We start from the raw sequence: 21,049 nt of genomic DNA, 5'->3' as shown, positions 1-21,049 counted from the left end.
GATGAGCCACTGGGAAAGGAGCCTTTTGTTACGACTAAGAGCAGGCACAATCCGATTTGCACTCTGTTTCCCACTGGGCTATAGCCCAAATTTTAATCAAAATTTGTGCCCTTGTGACGGGAGGAGTGAGCAAACCACTACGCACTTTATATTCTTCTGTAAATACTATCTTAAATACTCTAAACAGTTATTTTATCCATATTTTAATAAGAGAAGACCAACTACCTTGGAGGCAGCATATCGTTGTATACTAGACTTAGACAATGTTGAATTGATTTTCCGCACTGGCACTTTTCTCAAAAGTGCAATAAGGGCGCGTAGGTCTATGATGGTTCCTTGATCATATATACAATCTGCAAACTGTTTTAATTAATTGTACATATTAATATGATGGTCGTCCTTGCACTAGCCACTTTGGATATTTGTATATGAAATGTTTATCTTTCTATTAATTATTGTGATGTATTTATAGTTTTGTGCTTTTATGGTTACGATTGTATCCGAATAAAGTTGAACTGAACTGAATATATACATCATGATGGAGAATAATCATGGTCATACCGCCTGCCGTAAAAAGGAGGACTGTTCGTAAGTATTGAGCAAAGACATCTAGCATTATCTATGTCATCCTAACTTACTACTACCAGAACATAATTGCTGAATATACATTCTTCCAAGAGTAAGAAGTATTTACCAAACAATGTGTTTGCTCAAGTCCAGCATACCTTTTGTCTGCATAGTGAGAGCAGTAGATGTCTCAGGATATCCTGCTCAGAGCTTCTCTTCTCTCTGCTCTTGGCCACAAAGCAGCTGTGTCCGCACGGTAATGGAAGGTGTTTGCTCCGAATGGTATGATGATCTCAGAAGCCTTCATTGGATGCATCTTCGGCAAAGTAGTATCCAGTGAGACACGCACAGAGCACCACTGAGATTCCATTGGCTGGAAAGAAGGACGTATGTATGGAATATCATAGCAAAGAAACTGAGCAAACTGTTAAGGGCTGCAAAACACGCCAGGATGTGTTCGATCAGAAGTGCAAAGAGGACACTGGAGTTCCTTTGGCTGCTACATATAATGGAAGCTTGGAAACTAAAAGATAATTAGCCTCAAACTATACGCGAATGTAACCAATAGAATGGAGAAGGTTATCTTGAAATACTATTTTCTAGGAAACATTATATGAGTGTACCTGGTAGAACTGTAATGGAAAATTGGCACTATTATGTAGAAAACATACACAAATGAATCCAAAAGAAATAAAGAAGGAACATGGAAAAGAACAATTAGTTTCATTAATAGGCAAAGAGCTGTAAGGCCATCCGGGTGCAAGCTGAATGGAGGATAGATAAACACGCTACTTGCCAAGGCCATACCTCAACAAAGTGTACCTGATGCATAAAACATTGCTAAACCGTCTGCAGCCAAAACATTACTTCCAAAACGCGTGTATGTGCAAAAAAGCAAGTGGACCTGTAGAGCAGGGGGCGACTCCTAATTTAGCCCTGATGCATTTGCGAATTTATGCATCATGAAAACTGGATGACGCGCACTGAGAAATGTTTGAATCTGCAAAATTATCTTCAAAGGGGTAAACAACATAGAAAAACATAACAGGTTGCGCTAGCTCGAGGCTACGGATAGGGCGGAAAATGACAGCTCCGAAGCTCCAGACCGTACATGTATGGCACGTGTGACTGCCGAGGGCAGTGGCAGTGAAGATGGCAGTGGCTTCACCTAGAGGGAGGTGCCTGCACTGCAATCCCAACACTCCCAACCCTAGTATCTTCAATAAATGTTAAAGAAGCTCCTGCCTGTTCAGATTGTGGTTGTACACATGGCTTTAAGAGGGATGAAAAAACTGGGGGGTGGGGGGGGGTCTTAAGAAAGGTGCGTGGCAAATGTAATTAAGGGCAGGGCTTAAAACATGTAAACTAAAAATCTGTGCTTAGCATACTATGCCCCCTGACTGATATTTCGCTGCTTCGATCATTGTATCCAGATGTATAATACAAGTACAATTACACCTACAAGTCAAGACTATTGGCTTTGTCAATGTTTGTTAGTTGCTTAAGATAAATAAGCAATGACTATGGCTTCGTAGTATATAATATTGAAAATTATGCTTCAGTTCTGGCATGATGAGACTGTGAAAGAACTATAGCGAGTTTCTCTGAAGTTACATCAAAGGCAGTGAAGGGTGGGACTGCTGCAGAGTTAAGATTTTTTATCACCCTGAGGGTCAGGGCAAAAATGGCTGTGGTGGCTCAGCAATCCCTTTATCCGTGGATGTGTACCTTGTAAAAGTGCTGGATGCTATCAATCATAGTGAAGTTAGACAGTGGCTGCAGTGAGCAGACCGACTGCCACATTCTGTATGCTGTAGTGGGTGTAAGGAAAATGTGATTGGCACAATAACAATCCCATTGATGAAAAGGGGTGGCTGAAAGCCCCTCTAATATATGTGTATTAAAATCAAAAGGTCTTGCCTAACGCCACACATAAAAACAAACACAAGACTGAAAAGAAGGGAGCACATTGACTCTTTAGATCTCGGCTCAATGTTTACCTTCACAATTTCAAACTGCGCCTTGTTTGCGTCCTGCACACTATCCACTTCCCCTGGCCATGTGCCCATTGAATGACACTCTATATCTGGACTGCACTTTTGTATTGGAGCTCTGTAGTCCTCAATTTTAGAAATGTGCTTACCTTTATATGTTAGCCAAAGTCTGAATTAGGGGATTTCTTCTGCAACCTGCATATTTTAACTGTTGTGCAGTTCTTTTTGTTTAGCATATAAATTACTGTGCACTAGTCCGTGCTATGTCTTTTTCACCACGGTAAAAAGTTCAGGTTACTCTTTGTACCACAGAACAACCTGAATGCTAATAAGTCATTTGTAATTGTGTGACTTATTTCAACAGAGCTTTATAAATGATACCAGCAGAATGTCGCTTGGGGTGTACTTTAAGAATGAACAGACACATGATTGTCTGTCCCGAGAGTGCAGTGAGTGTTGTCTTTGCTGCGACCACCTTGCTGTAGACCCTGACATGTTGCAGGACATGACCCTGTCTGGTCTGACACAAACAAAACACAGTGCCGCCACCCCAGTAACTGAGCCGAGGGGCACTTGGAAAGCATTATAGAAGATAATTGAGCACTTGCTCCTGGAGAAGAAAAAGCTGTGTGGAGCAGCCCCTGTATAGTAACTCAGGAGGATCTATGGCACAGGTGCACTCCTAAGAGGTAGCATTAGATGTCAATATTTAGTAAGAAGGATCTTTGAAAGAGGGTCAAAAGCAGAGAGCAAAAGATGGGTGCCTCAAATTCAAAGGCGGTTGTACCGAGGACTATTTAGTGCTCAGATGAAACACTGCACCATATCGTCTGGGACTGTGTGTGGTGCCCATTACAGAGGACACATGTGAACATTCACTTGTCACAAAAGAATTTGTTAGGAGGTGACTGCTTGTGTGCAAAATGCTGAAGCCAATGGCAGTAGGGCGAGCAGCAGCCATCATAATGTCAGGATGTCCATTACCAGTAGAATATACAGCTGAATTTGCTCAAAGTTAGTGCATTCACTTGTTGCCACACTGAGGAAGAGAAATGTAAACCTGACGTATCTTCTGCTTGGATGTGCAAGGACCCTTTTGCTGAGGTTGCTCCTTATGCTAACTTATGACCAAAGATTTAGTATTGAACAGGCTAATATGTGGGCGCTTAGCCTTTCAATCTGACAGCCTTTTTTTCATTTCACTTACTCCCTTCAGCCCTTTCAGTGGTGTATTCCTGCTCTTAGTGTATCATCACGTACTATCAAAGTTACTGTGTGCGTGTGCCTCATTGTAATGATCATTGATGAAAGTCCATGGCAGCAAATTACTAGAAAGATTGTTTTCTTTTGTTGCACCCACTTACTTGTGTGGCCTGAGGTTATCCAGTGTTGTTTAACCTGCTAGCAGTTCTGTGATCCCACAGTCGGTTTTCTTTTGAGACTTGGGGAACCTTCATTCAGTGGAAAAACTGCAGATGACCATTCTTAACATACTTAAAAGTGATTGGGGGGGCATTCTTCCTGCCAATAGGAATACGCGTTTCTTTGACCTTACGTGGGTTAGGAAAAACAAAATACTTGGTACTTACCTTCACCTGTACTTGACAATGCTAATGGCTATGAGGAAGCTGAAAAGAGTCTGGCGGTATAATTCTTGCAAAGCTGAAGTGCAATGCCAGAAAAACACATTTTAAACCAAATATCAGAGGTGGGTACAACTTGGGGCAAGTAAGTGCCCACTGTATATGGTTTACCAGCCATGTGAGACGTATCTTTGGTTAGTTATTTAGTGATCCTCTTATGATTAGAATGGGTAATCAGAACATTCAGTAATGCCTTCAGCTTTCCTGGAATCCAGTTCAAGACTAGAATGTAAGGTGCCGAAATCCCAGTATGAGGAATGTGTCAAAATTCCATGGAAATAGCATTTCCCTTCACTACGACCCTTTTCTTTGCATCTGTAGCACTCATTGTCAAGACTACCACCATGTGCACTTCTTCACTTCAGGATTCCGAGCCTACTGTGGGATCACCACATTGTTGGCATATTCCCTTCCTCGCACTCTTCCATAAATTGTGCCCTGTCCCACATTTACCTTAACCCATGCTGTAGACTGAATGAACCGAAATGTACAGCAATGTGATGAAGAGCAAAATTAATGGCCATGATTTAATTTATGTTATTTTGTGTTTTATGTTGATTTGTATAGCACACTAATCGCCCACAATGGTATCCATGCTTCGGAGAAGGGTTTGAAATATGGTGCAAAGGCACTGCAGTGGTGAGGATGAAATCCCTTACACACTTAATGTGGTTGGGTAGTTTAAGAGTTTACAATATGCTAGTGAACTCATGGTCCACACTCACCTTCACTGTAGAAGTTTAGCGCACAAAGAACTGTGAATTCTATTCTACAACCTTTTTTTCCCCAGTGGTTGATGGGGTGCCAACGTTGGATGGAAGGTTTATTGCAAGACTATCATCGAGTTTAAGGTCAACTGTAAGCAGCGAAGGCATGGAAGGTGATAGAAATGGATGAGATTGTAAATTTTGGGTTTACACCATCAATATACGTTAAAAGTAAATCTGAAATCTTAGCGTAACAAACAAAAGGTTGTGTTGTTGAAGGACTAAACTCTGATGAGTATCCTCAGTATCTAGAGGGACAAACTCTGATGAGTATCTTTAGCATCAGGAGGCGTGGACAGTGAAAGGATGGATTAAAAAAGAACATGCTTTGTGCTTGTGATAAATAAGTAAAGGGATGTGTTGAGGAAGCCAGGGATATGGGAAAGTGCTAGAGGAAAGGTCCTGGTGTAAAAGACAAGGTGAAGACTTCAGGTGTTAATATGGTGATAGGATTAATGACAATTCAGATTTGGAAGGAGAGATGATATGGTGTGGGTGCTTTTTCAAAACAGTCAATTTTGGCGCTCATGGTGAGGGATCTGGAACAAATAATCAGCTCCTAATTTCTGCCAGTTTGTAATCAGTGAAGCTTTGAGATCTTTTTTGTTTCCCTAACTCTTCTGCTCCTCTTTTTGTACCTTTGTTTCACTTTTTTCTATTTTTATGTATGATGTGGGGGTGTCGGTAGGTTAGAGTGTGAGGGATCGATGGTTGTGGCTTGATGGAGATGGCTGCTGGAGCTACTGGCCTGCCTGAGGAACATGTATTTTATCCGTCTGCAGGCGTTGAATAAAGACACTGCTTCAAACAACCTAGTTTGTCTGTACTACTTCCATTGTGGTCTTTACCTTTTTTGCTAAGGTGGGTATTACATGTTTATTGAAAAAGAATAAATAAGTTGAACGTAAGACCACATTTTGAAATTGAGATACAAAATGTTAAAAACTTGTCTAAATATTCTGTTTAATTTTCTGGGCTTCACATTCCTCTCATTGCCTAACATTTATGTGGTTTTCAGGTTTCCTTACATTTTACTTTTGTCTACAGGTCGGAAGGCTTTAGCAGATGCTGGAATTTCATACTCTGAGGTGGAACAGGCCTGTGTGGGCTACGTATATGGTATGACTTACTTACTCTTTCCTTATGTCCCACTTGTCTGTTCATGCATACATATGAATGCTAGCATTTATAGTACTTGACTCTCGCTGTTACTTTTTTACTATGTCATAAAAGTGTAGGTGAGAGTACATTTCTGGCCAAAGAGCGCTTGTTGGGATTACAGTAGGCTGGCATAGTCACATTTAAAACAAAACTTGTATGCTCTCTGTGTGGGGGATAGGAAGGTCAAAGTTCACAAAAGCTTTTAAAAAGTAATTTCTGGAACATGGTGGAGTAGAAAAACACCATGGGGGTAGAGGGTCAGCTTTCATAATGACCCCAGGAAATCAGCCAATGTTGGTATACTGCACCCACCTTTGAAGTTTCTTCACTTTGCTGGACTGCACCAGACTAGTAAAAAGCTTTGCTCGCCCACAGAAAGGGATGAAATAGATTAACTTATAACTTCATTCCAAAAATGTTTTCCAATATTCCTTTAAAACTGAACCTGCCATTGTAAGAAGTGCAGTGCCACACTGACCTTCTTTGCAGTAAATAAAATTTCCATCAAATAATAGATTATGAGCATTGTGTACCAATGATTATACAGCATTATCTCTTCCTTAATAAATAAATAAATAAATATATATATATATATGTATATATATATATATATATATATATATATATATACATACATACATACATATGTATATATATATATATATATATATATATATATATATTGTGAAAATCCTTCAAACCTCCACATGCAGCGGTGACAGCAGCGGCGAGAGAAGAGACAGACCCCACGTAGTCCAGGCAAGATGTTATTTATTCCAAGTGCCTTCCAAAATGTAACGTTTCGAGTACTGACGTACTCTTGTTCACACACCACATTTCAAACATTGGAAAGTTCTTTTATCTGCATGGTGAAAGCCCACCCATTGGGCCACACCTCCCACACGTGAATCACATGGTTGTGCCTGATGTCAGATAGCAGAAAATTTAAAGGCATAGTGCATCTATTTACAGTGACTATATACATTGGTTGCATCCAAAGAAAACACACATTAATTTCTACTGCATGCTTGAATAAATATTACTGGTAATCCAGATTGGTTACTGTTTGCAAATAAATTACAAACATTTTGGTGAATGGTAAAATAACTGCTTGAATGCACTGTTGTTGTTATACATAACAAGTAAGAAATATTTATCATATGCGTAAATGCATAACATACCTCGTATTGCCAGAACACCCAATCTGGACCATAGACCAAAAGACAAGCGTAAAAAATATTGTAAAGATGCAAATCATAGTCATATCAAACTCAGTTGCTAAATGGCCAGGCACAACTTTTACGTGAAAGAACTGATTTTTATAAGTACATATGTGTATAGGTGTCACCAAAAGAGTAGCACCTTAGTGTAAAAAACACATTCTCAAGTTTTAGTCCTCTGTCATTGTATTAAAAAAATGTATACAATTATGCATTTTGTATATTCAAAATATTATTGCAGAACTATTTACAAGACAATTATGTTTGTGAGAGAAAAGTGCTGTGACAAATTTACAGTGACAAAGAAAATCACCACAAAAAAAAACATTTTCCAAATATAGTTAAAAGACTGCCCTGCTCAGAAACCTGGACAGCCAGCTCTGGGTTAAGAGACGGGACTACAGCTTTACCTACAACAGGTATTTGCTGTCAAGAAAAATGTGTATGTACATATTACAAAGATTGCAGTGTGTCGTATTGGAAAGTCTATTGTTGGAACTTCAGTTTGCTGTAAAACATATAGTTTGTGCAGAATATATACAAAGAATTTGATGCTCTTACAGAAAATTGTGCATGTCCTCTGTCGCATTCAACCCATTGGGTTGTTTGCTGTCGAGTTTGATGATATACTGCGTTTCTAAACGGCGTAATAGTTTTTCACGATCACCACCACGTCTCAATGGAGCAACAGCATCAATGACAAAATATTTAAGGCATGACAGATCCCTGTTGTGCCTGCTGTTGAAGTGGCGTGCTACCGGATAAGCCCCATCGTGATTGACTATAGCACGAAGGTGCTGCAGTATTCGGACATGAACCTGTGCGCCGGTGCTGCCTACATAGCGCAGGCCGCAGGTGCAAGTTAGGACGTACACCGCAAACTCCGTACGGCAGTTGTAATTGCCGTGAATTAAAGATTCAGAAAAAGGAGTGCGGTAATGAGTGGTATTCTGACCGAACTTGCACGCTCGACATGAGGCGCATTTGTGAAAGCCTTTACCTCCAAACCAATTGGTGATCTTCGGCAATTCAGGGCTGGATTGTACTAGCTTGCTACGCATGCTGTATGCTCGCCTGAATGTGACCACCGGTTTGTCTGGGGTCCTATCACGTAAGACTCCATCCATTTTTACAATTGCCCAGTGTTTGTTGATTATGGATTTTATCTTACGATGCTGTCTGCTATACGTGGTTATCAGTCTAGTAACATTGGGTGTGCTATTGTTTGCAGGGGGTTTGGGCACAAATAAAGAGTCCCTAGATCTTTCTTTGCTCTTTTGCAATGCTGTGGCTAGACAGGTTTTACTGTAGCCCCTGGCCTCTAATCTCTCAAGCATTGCCGTTGCCCCCTCCTCAAACTTTTCCTGAGTGTTACATATTCGCTTAAGGCGCAGTAATTCGCCCAGCGGAATGCTCATGATGACATGCTTGGGATGGCCACTGCTGGCATGTAGAATACTGTTGCCAGCAGTGGACTTTCTATGTAGGGAAGTGATGATCTTGTTGCCCATGATGTTGATAGAGACATCAAGAAAATCAGCCGAAGTTTCGCTGATGTTAGAGGTGAAGAACAAATTAAATTGATTCACATTAAGTGCATTCACAAAATTTTTAGCACTTGCGATGTCCCCCTCCCATACACAAAAAATATCATCAATAAAGCGCATCCAATGTTTGACACGTTCAAATCCATAAATGCCTGGTAATTCCTGCTCCTCCCACAGCCCGACGTGCAAACACGCGTAGCTGGGGGAGAAGCAGGACCCCTTAGCCACACCACGTATCTGTTTCCAAATTTCCTTTCCAAACAAAAAATAATTGTTGTCCAGACACCATTGTACCAAGTTACAAATCATTTTGTTGTGGCTGTAGTACATACAAGATTTGCGCCCCAAAAAATGTCTTATACCTTCAATACCTTTCTTGTGTTCGATGCAGGTGTATAAGGACTCAATGTCCAGAGTGATGATGCACCAGTTCTTTTGCCATACTATGGCCTCTACTTTGGATAGGAAATCACCTGTATCTTTGATATAACTGGGTAAGGATTGGACATGCTCTTTTAAATAAAAATCAATATATCGTGAAATGTTTTCGCCCATACTCTTGATGGCGGAAATAATGGGCCTCCCAGGTGTTGGATTCTGCATTTTGTGCACCTTGGGGATTAGATACATATGTGGTATCACTGGATGTTCAATTAATAAAAATGCACATTCTGTAGAAGAGATCAGATTTTCTCTTTTGTAGGACAAAAGCAATTTTTTGATGCTGTCCTTTGCATGTTTATATTGGATACCATTGCTCCGTGTATAACAATCAGCATTGTCCAATTAGCGCTTTGCTTCTGTAATGTATTGTTCTTTTTGCCACAAAACAATATTACCTCCTTTATCAGAGGGACTCACAATGATTTCTTGATTTTTGGACAATTTAGCCATTAAGTTGTTGTATTCCTTGGTTTGGAAACTGGACATGTCTTTGTTGGAATGAATTTGTCTGTTGAGTTTTTTTAAATCCTCAATGATGCATTCGTGATAGATATCCACCGCATCTTTGGGCATGACGGGGACAAATTTGCTCTTAGGTTTAAAAGGACTTTCACCAGCTCCCTTTTGGGGAACATCAATTTCACGTAATTCTGTTTGGGTGTCAGCAACATCCATCTCCGTATTAGGTGCCGCACTAGCACTGTTGAGGTTGCATAACGTGATGAGGGTTCTTGCATCATGGGCTGGAACTAAGGAAGGGCTGGTATTTTTTTCAGCCCTCCTGTGTAGATCATCTGACTTGGTTTTGATTGCATGAAATTTGCGTAGTTTCAACTTTCTGATGTAAAGATAAACTTCAGCCCTGGTGCTGGTGTAATCAAATGAGCTCTCAGGACAAAAGTTCAGACCCAATTTCAGAATTTGTTCTTCAGCTGCGGTAAGTGTCACATCCGATAGGTTGACAATTGTACTAGCATCAATCACTAGTTGTTGTTTTTCTTTCTGTACCATTTCTTTTTTGGTGGTTGCGACTCTTTTGGCGCGCTTGCGTCTTGCCCTCCGCCTTGCGTTTTTCCTTTTGCTGCATTGTGTGACCGCGTCCGCGGGCCTTGAGCTTGCAGCTGGGCCTCGACCAAAAAATCCATCTCCTCTCCTAGATCGAGTATGGCGTGTGAAGAGTTGTCCTCCGCCTAACTTGACAGGGACCCGCAGGCGCTGGATGAGCTGGCAAGTGAAGCGGTATCTGTGGATATTGTTTCTTGCATATTCAATGTTGTAGCTGAAACTTGTTGGGTCTGCAGTGTTTGTGGCTGTGAGCCTGATTTTTGTATTTGCCGCTGCTTTTTGGCTTGATCGTACTTGCGTGCAAATGTGTAAATTTGTCCAGTCTCATAATCGTTGAGATCTCTTGCAAACTTGTTTATTTTGCGCACCTTAATTTTGTCTTCATGTTTGTTCAATCGCTCACTGATATCTTTAAGTCCTTTAGCAATCATTGCCTGTGAAGCAACATCCATGAAAGCATCCAAATCCTTGTTAATCTGTGCTATTTCATCCAGGAGCACAGCACGGTCAATAACTGCGTATTTTATTAGGAGCTTTACTATGTTCATTGATGCTACCAAATTGAGTTCCCCCCATTCTCTTAACATGTTGGGGTTAGGGTCCAAAAAACTTGGTGCCAGCATAATGCGTAAGCCTCTTGGCACTCGCCCCACTTCTTCATACTTGGACAGAGATTTGTGCTCCCACCACTTTGTAATCTCTGCACGAGACTTTTTTTCCAGTAATTTCAACATTTTTGTAACATCTTGATTGGCTGTAGTAGCGGCGCTAGTTGGTGCTGGCTTACTGCTGCTGCCTAATCCTCGTGGCACTTTCGCAAACAAAGCGGCGGCTGCCGCCTCCCGCTCCGTTTCCGAGCTAGCCGCCATGGCTGCGAGCAGAGCAGTCCGGTAGTGTGGTAATGGAAGTTTTATGCGCACGGCAGATAAATTTAATGGAATAAGGGCCACTGCTTCGTGCACTTCGCGTTTACACGCCGCCTTTGGACACAACGCTGCCTCCTCACCTGACGTTGATGAATGAAAACGGTGCACGCCCAGTTCGTCAGCGCGATGACCAGTCAGCAAACTAGCCTCTCTCGGTGAAAAACACTTGTGCACTCCGTAAATATCTTTGTCAGGGAATTCTCCGCCGCTTTACTCCTCAAGGAATTCGCGTCCACGTTTGGTTGTTTAAGCAGAGAATCACTTGTCGAGGAGGGGGTACCACCAGCGGAGACAGCCAGCTTCCGCGTAATATTGTGAAAATCCTTCAAACCTCCACATGCAGCGGTGACAGCAGCTGCGAGAGAAGAGACAGACCCCACGTAGTCCAGGCAAGATGTTATTTATTCCAAGTGCCTTCCAAAATGTAACGTTTCGAGTACTGACGTACTCTTGTTCACACACCACATTTCAAACATTGGAAAGTTCTTTTATCTGCATGGTGAAAGCCCACCCATTGGGCCACACCTCCCACACGTGAATCACATGGTTGTGCCTGATGTCAGATAGCAGAAAATTTAAAGGCATAGTGCATCTATTTACAGTGACTATATACATTGGTTGCATCCAAAGAAAACACACATTAATTTCTACTGCATGCTTGAATAAATATTACTGGTAATCCAGATTGGTTACTGTTTGCAAATAAATGACAAACATTTTGGTGAATGGTAAAATAACTGCTTGAATGCACTGTTGTTGTTATACATAACAAGTAATATATATATATATATATCTTGATAAAGAATTGCCATGCAAGGAGACGTTTGAGCACGAAGCCTCGCACAGCACTTATTTAGGTATCAGTAGGACTACATACCCCAGAATGCCATCGGGCATGGAGAAGTCCCATCTGGGCGGGGCAGGATATGAAAGTCCACACAGCTGTCCGAACTTTGCGCTGCAGCCAGTGAACAAGGGCTCAATGCCCGAAACATGTTTGGCGAAACTGATGGTGGGGTTGAATGCATCGTGTCTGTTGCCCACATTAAATGAAGGTCGTGTTATCATCTTAGTGACGTCTCCTTGCATGGCAATTCTTTTTAAAGATATGGAACTGCGGCATGCCACGCCGCGGAGACGCCCTGCCACACACTTCGTGGACCCGTGGTGCCTGACATTGGGGCGCCTGGAGGAGCTGATAAATTGCCGAACTTTTGTGGGGTGCTCTACTCAGCAGACACTGGTCCATTTCCTCACCTTGGAACCCACTTGGGATTTTATTTTGAGCACGAAGCCTCGCACAGCACTTATTTAGGTATCAGTAGGACTACTTCCCCAGAATGCCATCGGGCATGGAGAAGTCCCATCTGGGCGGGGCAGGATATGAAAGTCCACACAGCTGTCGGAACTTTGCGCTGCAGCCAGTGAACAAGGGCTCAATGCCCGAAACATGTTTGGCGAAACTGATGGTGGGGTTGAATGCATCGTGTCTGTTGCCCACATTAAATGAAGGTCGTGTTATCATCTTAGTGACGTCTCCTTGCATGGCAATTCTTTTTCAAGATATGGAACTGCGGCATGCCACGCCGCGGAGACGCCCTGCCACACACTTCGTGGACCCGTGGTGCCTGACATTGGGGCGCCTGGAGGAGCTGATAAATTGCCGAACTTTTGTGGGGTGCTCTACTCAGCAGACACTGGCCCATTTCCTCACCTTGGAACCCACTTGGGATTTTATTTTGAGCACGAAGCCTCGCACAGCACTTATTTAGGTATCAGTAGGACTACATACCCCAGAATGCCATCGGGCATGGAGAAGTCCCATCTGGGCGGGGCAGGATATGAAAGTCCACACAGCTGTCGGAAATTTGCGCTGCAGCCAGTGAACAAGGGCGCAATGCCCGAAACATGTTTGGCGAAACTGATGGTGGGGTTGAATGCATCGTGTCTGTTGCCCACATTAAATGAAGGTCGTGTTATCATCTTAGTGACGTCTCCTTGCATGGCAATTCTTTTTCAAGATATGGAACTGCGGCGTGCCACGCCGCGGAGACGCCCTGCCACACACTTCGTGGACCCGTGGTGCCTGACATTGGGGCGCCTGGAGGAGCTGATAAATTGCCGAACTTTTGTGAGGTACTCTACTCAGCAGACACTGGTCCATTTCCTCACCTTGGAACCCACTTGGGATTTTATTTTGAGCACGGAGCCTCGCACAGCACTTATTTAGGTATCAGTAGGACTACATACCCCAGAATGCCATCGGGCATGGAGAAGTCCCATCTGGGCGGGGCAGGATATGAAAGTCCACACAGCTGTCGGAACTTTGCGCTGCAGCCAGTGAACAAGGGCTCAATGCCCGAAACATGTTTGGCGAAACTGATGGTGGGGTTGAATGCATCGTGTCTGTTGCCCACATTAAATGAAGGTGGTGTTATCATCTTAGTGACGTCTCCTTGCATGGCAATTCTTTTTCAAGATATGGAACTGCGGCGTGCCACGCCGCGGAGACGCCCTGCCACACACTTCGTGGACCCGTGGTGCCTGACATTGGGGCGCCTGGAGGAGCTGATCAATTGCCGAACTTTTGTGGGGTGCTCTACTCAGCAGACACTGGTCCATTTCCTCACCTTGGAACCCACTTGGGATTTTATTTTGAGCACGAAGCCTCGCACAGCACTTATTTAGGTATCAGTAGGACTACATACCCCAGAATGCCATCGGGCATGGAGAAGTCCCATCTGGGCGGGGCAGGATATGAAAGTCCACACAGCTGTCGGAACTTTGCGCTGCAGCCAGTGAACAAGGGCTCAATGCCCGAAACATGTTTGGCGAAACTGATGGTGGGGTTGAATGCATCGTGTCTGTTGCCCACATTAAATGAAGGTCGTGTTATCATCTTAGTGACGTCTCCTTGCATGGCAATTCTTTTTCAAGATATGGAACTGCGGCATGCCACGCCGCGGAGACGCCCTGCCACACACTTCGTAGACCCGTGGTGCCTGACATTGGGGCGCCTGGAGGAGCTGATCAATTGCCGAACTTTTGTGGGGTGCTCTACTCAGCAGACACTGGTCCATTTCCTCACCTTGGAACCCACTTGGGATTTTATTTTGAGCACGAAGCCTCGCACAGCACTTATTTAGGTATCAGTAGGACTACATACCCCAGAATGCCATCGGGCATGGAGAAGTCCCATCTGGGCGGGGCAGGATATGAAAGTCCACACAGCTGTCGGAACTTTGCGCTGCAGCCAGTGAACAAGGGCTCAATGCCCGAAACATGTTTGGCGAAACTGATGGTGGGGTTGAATGCATCGTGTCTGTTGCCCACATTAAATGAAGGTCGTGTTATCATCTTAGTGACGTCTCCTTGCATGGCAATTCTTTTTCAAGATATGGAACTTCGGCATGCCACGCCGCGGAGACGCCCTGCCACACACTTCGTGGACCCGTGGTGCCTGACATTGGGGCGCCTGGAGGAGCTGATGAATTGCCGAACTTTTGTCGGCTGCTCTACTCAGCAGGCCCTGGTCCATTTCCTCACCTTGGAACCCACTTGGGATTTTATTTTGAGCACGAAGCCTCGCACAGCACTTATTTAGGTATTAGTAGGACTACATACCCCAGAATGCCATCGGGCATGGAGAAGTCCCATCTGGGCGGGGCAGGATATGAAAGTCCACACAGCTGTCGGAACTTTGCGCTGCAGCCAGTGAACAAGGGCTCAATGCCCGAAACATGTTTGGCGAAACTGTTGGTGGGGTTGAATGCATCGTGTCTGTTGCCCACATTAAATGAAGGTCGTGTTATCATCTTAGTGACGTCTCCTTGCATGGCAATTCTTTTTCAAGATATGGAACTGCGGCGTGCCACGCCGCGGAGACGCCCTGCCACACACTTCGTGGACCCGTGGTGCCTGACATTGGGGCGCCTGGAGGAGCTGATAAATTGCCGAACTTTTGTGGGGTGCTCTACTCAGCAGACACTGGTCCATTTCCTCACCTTGGAACCCACTTGGGATTTTATTTTGAGCACGAAGCCTCGCACAGCACTTATTTAGGTATCAGTAGGACTACATACCCCAGAATGCCATAGGGAATGGAGAAGTCCCATCTGGGCGGGGCAGGATATGAAAGTCCACACAGCTGTCGGAACTTTGCGCTGCAGCCAGTGAACAAGGGCTCAATGCTCGAAACATGTTTGGCGAAACTGATGGTGGGGTTGAATGCATCGTGTCTGTTGCCCACATTAAATGAAGGTTGTGTTATCATCTTAGTGACGTCTCCTTGCATGGCAATTCTTTTTCAAGATATGGAACTGCGGCGTGCCACGCCGCGGAGACGCCCTGCCACACACTTCGTGGACCCGTGGTGCCTGACATTGGGGCGCCTGGAGGAGCTGATAAATTGCCGAACTTTTGTGGGGTGCTCTACTCAGCAGACACTGGTCCATTTCCTCACCTTGGAACCCACTTGGGATTTTATTTTGAGCACGAAGCCTCGCACAGCACTTATTTAGGTATCAGTAGGACTACATACCCCAGAATGCCATCGGGCATGGAGAAGTCCCATCTGGGCGGGGCAGGATATGAAAGTCCACACAGCTGTCGGAATTTTGCGCTGCAGCCAGTGAACAAGGGCTCCATGCCCGAAACATGTTTGGCGAAACTGATGGTGGGGTTGAATGCATCGTGTCTGTTGCCCACATTAAATGAAGGTCGTGTTATCATCTTAGTGACGTCTCCTTGCATGGCAATTCTTTTTCAAGATATGGAACTGCGGCGTGCCACGCCGCGGAGACGCCCTGCCACACACTTCGTGGACCCGTGGTGCCTGACATTGGGGCGCCTGGAGGAGCTGATAAATTGCCCAACTTTTGTGGGGTGCTCTACTCAGCAGACACTGGTCCATTTCCTCACCTTGGAACCCACTTGGGATTTTATTTTGAGCACGAAGCCTCGCACAGCACTTATTTAGGTATCAGTAGGACTACATACCCCAGAATGCCATCGGGCATGGAGAAGTCCCATCTGGGCGGGGCAGGATATGAAAGTCCACACAGCTGTCGGAACTTTGTGCTGCAGCCAGTGAACAAGGGCTCAATGCCCGAAACATGTTTGGCGAAACTGATGATGGGGTTGAATGCATCGTGTCTGTTGCCCACATTAAATGAAGGTCGTGTTATCATCTTAGTGACGTCTCCTTGCATGGCAATTCTTTTTCAAGATGTGGAACTGCGGCGTGCCAAGCCGCGGAGACGCCCTGCCACACACTTCGTGGACCAGTGGTGCCTGACATTGGGGCGCCTGGAGGAGCTGATAAATTGCCGAACTTTTGTGGGGTGCTCTACTCAGCAGACACTGGTCCATTTCCTCACCTTGGAACCCACTTGGGATTTTATTTTGAACACGAAGCCTCGCACAGCACTTATTTAGGTATCAGTAGGACTACATACCTCACAATGCCATCGGGCATGGAGAAGTCCCATCTGGGCGGGGCAGGATATGAAAGTCCACACAGCTGTCGGAACTTTGCGCTGCAGCCAGTGAACAAGGGCTCAATGCCCGAAACATTTTTGCCAAAACTGATGGTGGGGTTGAATGCATCGTGTCTGTTGCCCACATTAAATGAAGGTCGTGTTATCATCTTAGTGACGTCTCCTTGCATAGCAATTCTTTTTCAAGATATGGAACTGCGGCGTGCCACGCCGCGGAGTCGCCCTGCCACACACTTCGTGGACCCGTGGTGCCTGACATTGGGGCGCCTGGAGGAGCTGATGAATTGCCGAACTTTTGTGGGCTGCTCTACTCAGCAGACACTGGTCCATTTCCTCACCTTGGAACCCACTTGGGATTTTATTTTGAGCACGAAGCCTCGCACAGCACTTATTTAGGTATCAGTAGGACTACATACCCCAGAATGCCATCGGGCATGGAGAAGTCCCATCTGGGCGGGGCAGGATATGAAAGTCCACACAGCTGTCGGAACTTTGCGCTGCAGCCAGTGAACAAGGGCTCAATGCCCGAAACATGTTTGGCGAAACTGATGGTGGGGTTGAATGCATCGTGTCTGTTGCCCACATTAAATGAAGGTCGTGTTATCATCTTAGTGACGTCTCCTTGCATGGCAATTCTTTTTCAAGATATGGAACTGCGGCGTGTCACGCCGCGGAGACGCCCTGCCACACACTTCGTGGACCCGTGGTGCCTGACATTGGGGCGCCTGGAGGAGCTGATAAATTGCCGAACTTTTGTGGGGTGCTCTACTCAGCAGGCACTGGTCCATTTCCTCACCTTGGAACCCACTTGGAATTTTATTTTGAGCACGAAGCCTCGCACAGCACTTATTTAGGTATCAGTAGGACTACATACCCCAGAATGCCATCGGGCATGGAGAAGTCCCATCTGGGCGGGGCAGGATATGAAAGTCCACACAGCTGTCGGAACTTTGCGCTGCAGCCAGTGAACAAGGGCTCAATGCCCGAAACATGTTTGGCGAAACTGATGGTGGGGTTGAATGCATCGTGTCTGTTGCCCACATTAAATGAAGGATGAAGGTCGTGTTATCATCTTAGTGACGTCTCCTTGCATGGCAATTCTTTTTCAAGATATATATACCAAAACATGATTGTAACTGAGTGTGTTTCAGTATTGATATATGATACTATATTGCAATTGTATGAAAGAACTGAGCATCCTTAGCTACCTGACTTTATATTCTAATTTCCTCTATGGCACTTCAGTCAGTGTTAGTTTTACCATTTAAATGTCTAAGTCAGTGATGTTGTATCTTCCAAAAGTTAGCTGTAACATAAGATGGCTAAGACGTTGGAATGTTCCATCTCCTTTTCAGTTTGTCCTTTATAAACATAAAATACTCAGTCCCATAAACTAGGCAGTCCTATCAGGTTTGTGCATCCATAGGAATTTTATTATTTTTGATTTCAGCTTCTTAAATTATTAACTTGACAAGTCTGTCATAGTTGACTACTTAAGAAACCATATTGGGAAAGAACAGCAAATTTGATGTAATTTATTCTGCCTATAAGTGATATTTGAAGGTTACTAATCCGATTCCGTTATAGTTAATTTTTCTTGTCAAAATGTAAGATATATGCTAATTCTGTTAACTCAGCTCTCCATTGTGCCAATTATAGAATTGGCTTAACTAGCTCTTTAATGGAACTTCTAATTTCTGTACGAGACTGCAGACACTAGGAGAATGTCTCCTAGTCTCTGTAGGTTAGTTTATAAGCAATATTTGGATTTTATGTTTAATAGCTGAATAACCAAACCAATTTTCATTTTTATTTTTTAGCATCATAACTATCGTAGATTAACACTCAAGCTTTTGACGGTAGACAAGAAAATTATAAAATGTAAGGAAAGCTACCATCTATCTGATATAAGTCTTTTTACATCTGTACTCATCTGTAGCTTTACAACCAGATGCTCTTGTTTATGGTATAACATAAGGGGCTTAGCAGTAACCATTTGAACAGACACTGTTTCTGACTGCTCCCATTCGCTATTAAAGTGGTCTTAGTTGTTTTATATGGTTTTACAAAAACCTCCCACTTTTCTAGTGAGAAAGTTAATTCTCTGCTTGAAAACCCTTTTTTCATTCAGTGAATTAATTTCTTGTTTACCAGTGACCTAATAAATAACTCTAGAAATCTTCTAAGCTCATATTGTTGCATACATTTTATAGTTTTTAAGGAATTCTTGACCAAGAAGAGCCTGATGTCTGTCTGGCCCGCGGAACTTAATTCCCTCAAAAATGTACCAAGTCAAAAACTGCTGTTAAATCTTGCAATACTCTCTGTACACAAACTATTGTTTCTCCCAGGTTTGTGAAATATGCAAATGTTTGCAGGTCACCAAGAGCCTGGTACATCCCCATCTTTCAGTGTACCAATTGTTTTTACCATTTTAACCATTATTTCTGCCTTCTTATGGCATATCTTCTGTTAACCATTTAATGTGTTTCTTCTAAAGTAGATATCCCCTTTGCCATGTCCCCTTTCTGCTGAAACCTCTTTATACCCTACAGCAGTGTTTCCCAAACTGTGGTCCGCGGACCCCCAGGGGTCCCTGACACATTCCCAGGGGGTCCACAGGCAGCAGTTTTAAAAGCACTGCAAAGTATCTTGTTTAATTAGCAGTTTTCAAAGAACAATAAAAGTGTCAAGATAACGTCTGTGATTAATGTCCCTGCTGGAGAGAGATGACAGTTTTGTTCAGTAGCAGCTTTGACTTATCTAATGTAGCACAGAGGGTTAATATGCCTACTGCAAAGAACTTGCACCATGTATTTTAAAAAACAGTATTTTTTATGCATAGGTCAGTGGTTTACTGCTTTTGTCAGAGAGGTTCTTTTGTTAAAGTGCAGTTCATCAGTGACAATCGTAATCTAGCACAGTGACCTACAAACTGTCATCAAACAGCTGCTTGCAAACTTCAAGGTACAAGTTTGTGACTTTATGTTTTTTCCCGGTCTTTCATTATACTGATGCTGCTAAAAAGGTCTATTTGGGTGGAAATACATTTCTATTGTTAAAGTCAATGCTAACCATTGTGTTATTTTCTGAATCCTGAATTTGTGCTTCTCCAGACCAAGCACTCTTTCAAAATTCCTACCAGTACGAATGACATGTAAGTTCTACACCTTGTAGTCCCCTGTGCCTTAAGTAACATTTTCTATACACTGATTTACACGTATGATTCACTGTCTCTATATGTGTGTGATGTATATTGCTCTGACATCCTACACTGGTATTAGAGATGCTATAAGAAATTAAATACATGTGTCAGAGGGGCTATGGAGAGATGAGAAGCACTGTTGGAGGGTGATAGTGGGGGAATCATTGAAGAACCCCTAGAAAGATGTTCTTATTCTGGTGCATAGTCAGGTCTTTATTTACTATTCTTTAAAGGCTTATACAATTCAATATATAATGATATGATGTGTTGTAGACTGCACCATTGTTTCCTACATTTCTTAGGGGGAGAGCCTCCCAAAGGCCCTTTGTAGTGGTCAGGCTCACTCACTGCACTTGGTATGCACCCTATGGGGACTGGTCTGAAATCATTTGCAAAGGCTGCTTTGGGTTTTCCAGTCCGGCCCTGGCAGGAGAAGGAGCCTCGTACTGCGAAATAAAACCAACCATTGAAAAGTTAGTCACCGAGATGCAGCACCAACCTTCCCATTAACCTTTCTCGTTTTCTTGCAAATTCTTTCAATATAAAATATAACAGAAGTGGCAGAGAGTGTCGTTAGCCTCCTTGGCTTAACAACACACTCCGCCACTTCAGAAACGCAGGGCTGCACCATATGTACAAGAATATGGTGCATCCCTGCGTTTCCCCTGCGCTGGCGCTACATTTAACAGGGGAAGATAGTTTATGAACAGGAAGGTCCCCCCTTAAAGCAGCACACATGGAAGTTACAAAACTTCTTTTTTTTTTAAAGATTGTTGATGTGCAGGAAGGGTCACCTTCCTGAACATAAATAATCCAAGGCGTTTCGCAAAAACGAGGAGAAATGAAGCATTTCACCTTGTTTTGCCAAGTTAAGACCAGGTTTTCCCTGGCCTTATTTTTGGCGCTGCCTCCCATTGACGCTGTCCTTGTAAATAGGGGGCAGCGTCAAAACCAATGGGTGTTGCAGGGGAAACGCCCACCGCAACACCCACTGCCCACCCTTTTCACGCTA

At 43.7% G+C, this 21,049-nt stretch overlaps 1 protein-coding gene across 1 annotated transcript in view; it reads left to right on the top strand.

The window, feature by feature from the left end:
* The window catches only part of SCP2 (sterol carrier protein 2), a 336,550-nt gene that overhangs the window by 81,287 nt on the left and 234,214 nt on the right, over positions 1-21,049 (top strand). The window contains exon 3 of the mRNA XM_078670520.1: positions 6,019-6,090. Coding sequence (XP_078526646.1) covers positions 6,019-6,090 — 72 coding nt within the window. The remainder of the gene's footprint in view (positions 1-6,018; positions 6,091-21,049) is intronic.

This window comes from Lissotriton helveticus, chromosome 1_2, assembly GCF_964261635.1.
Source record: "Lissotriton helveticus chromosome 1_2, aLisHel1.1, whole genome shotgun sequence".
Lineage (NCBI taxonomy): Eukaryota > Metazoa > Chordata > Amphibia > Caudata > Salamandridae > Lissotriton > Lissotriton helveticus.
This window is presented reverse-complemented; position numbering and strand designations above follow the sequence as displayed.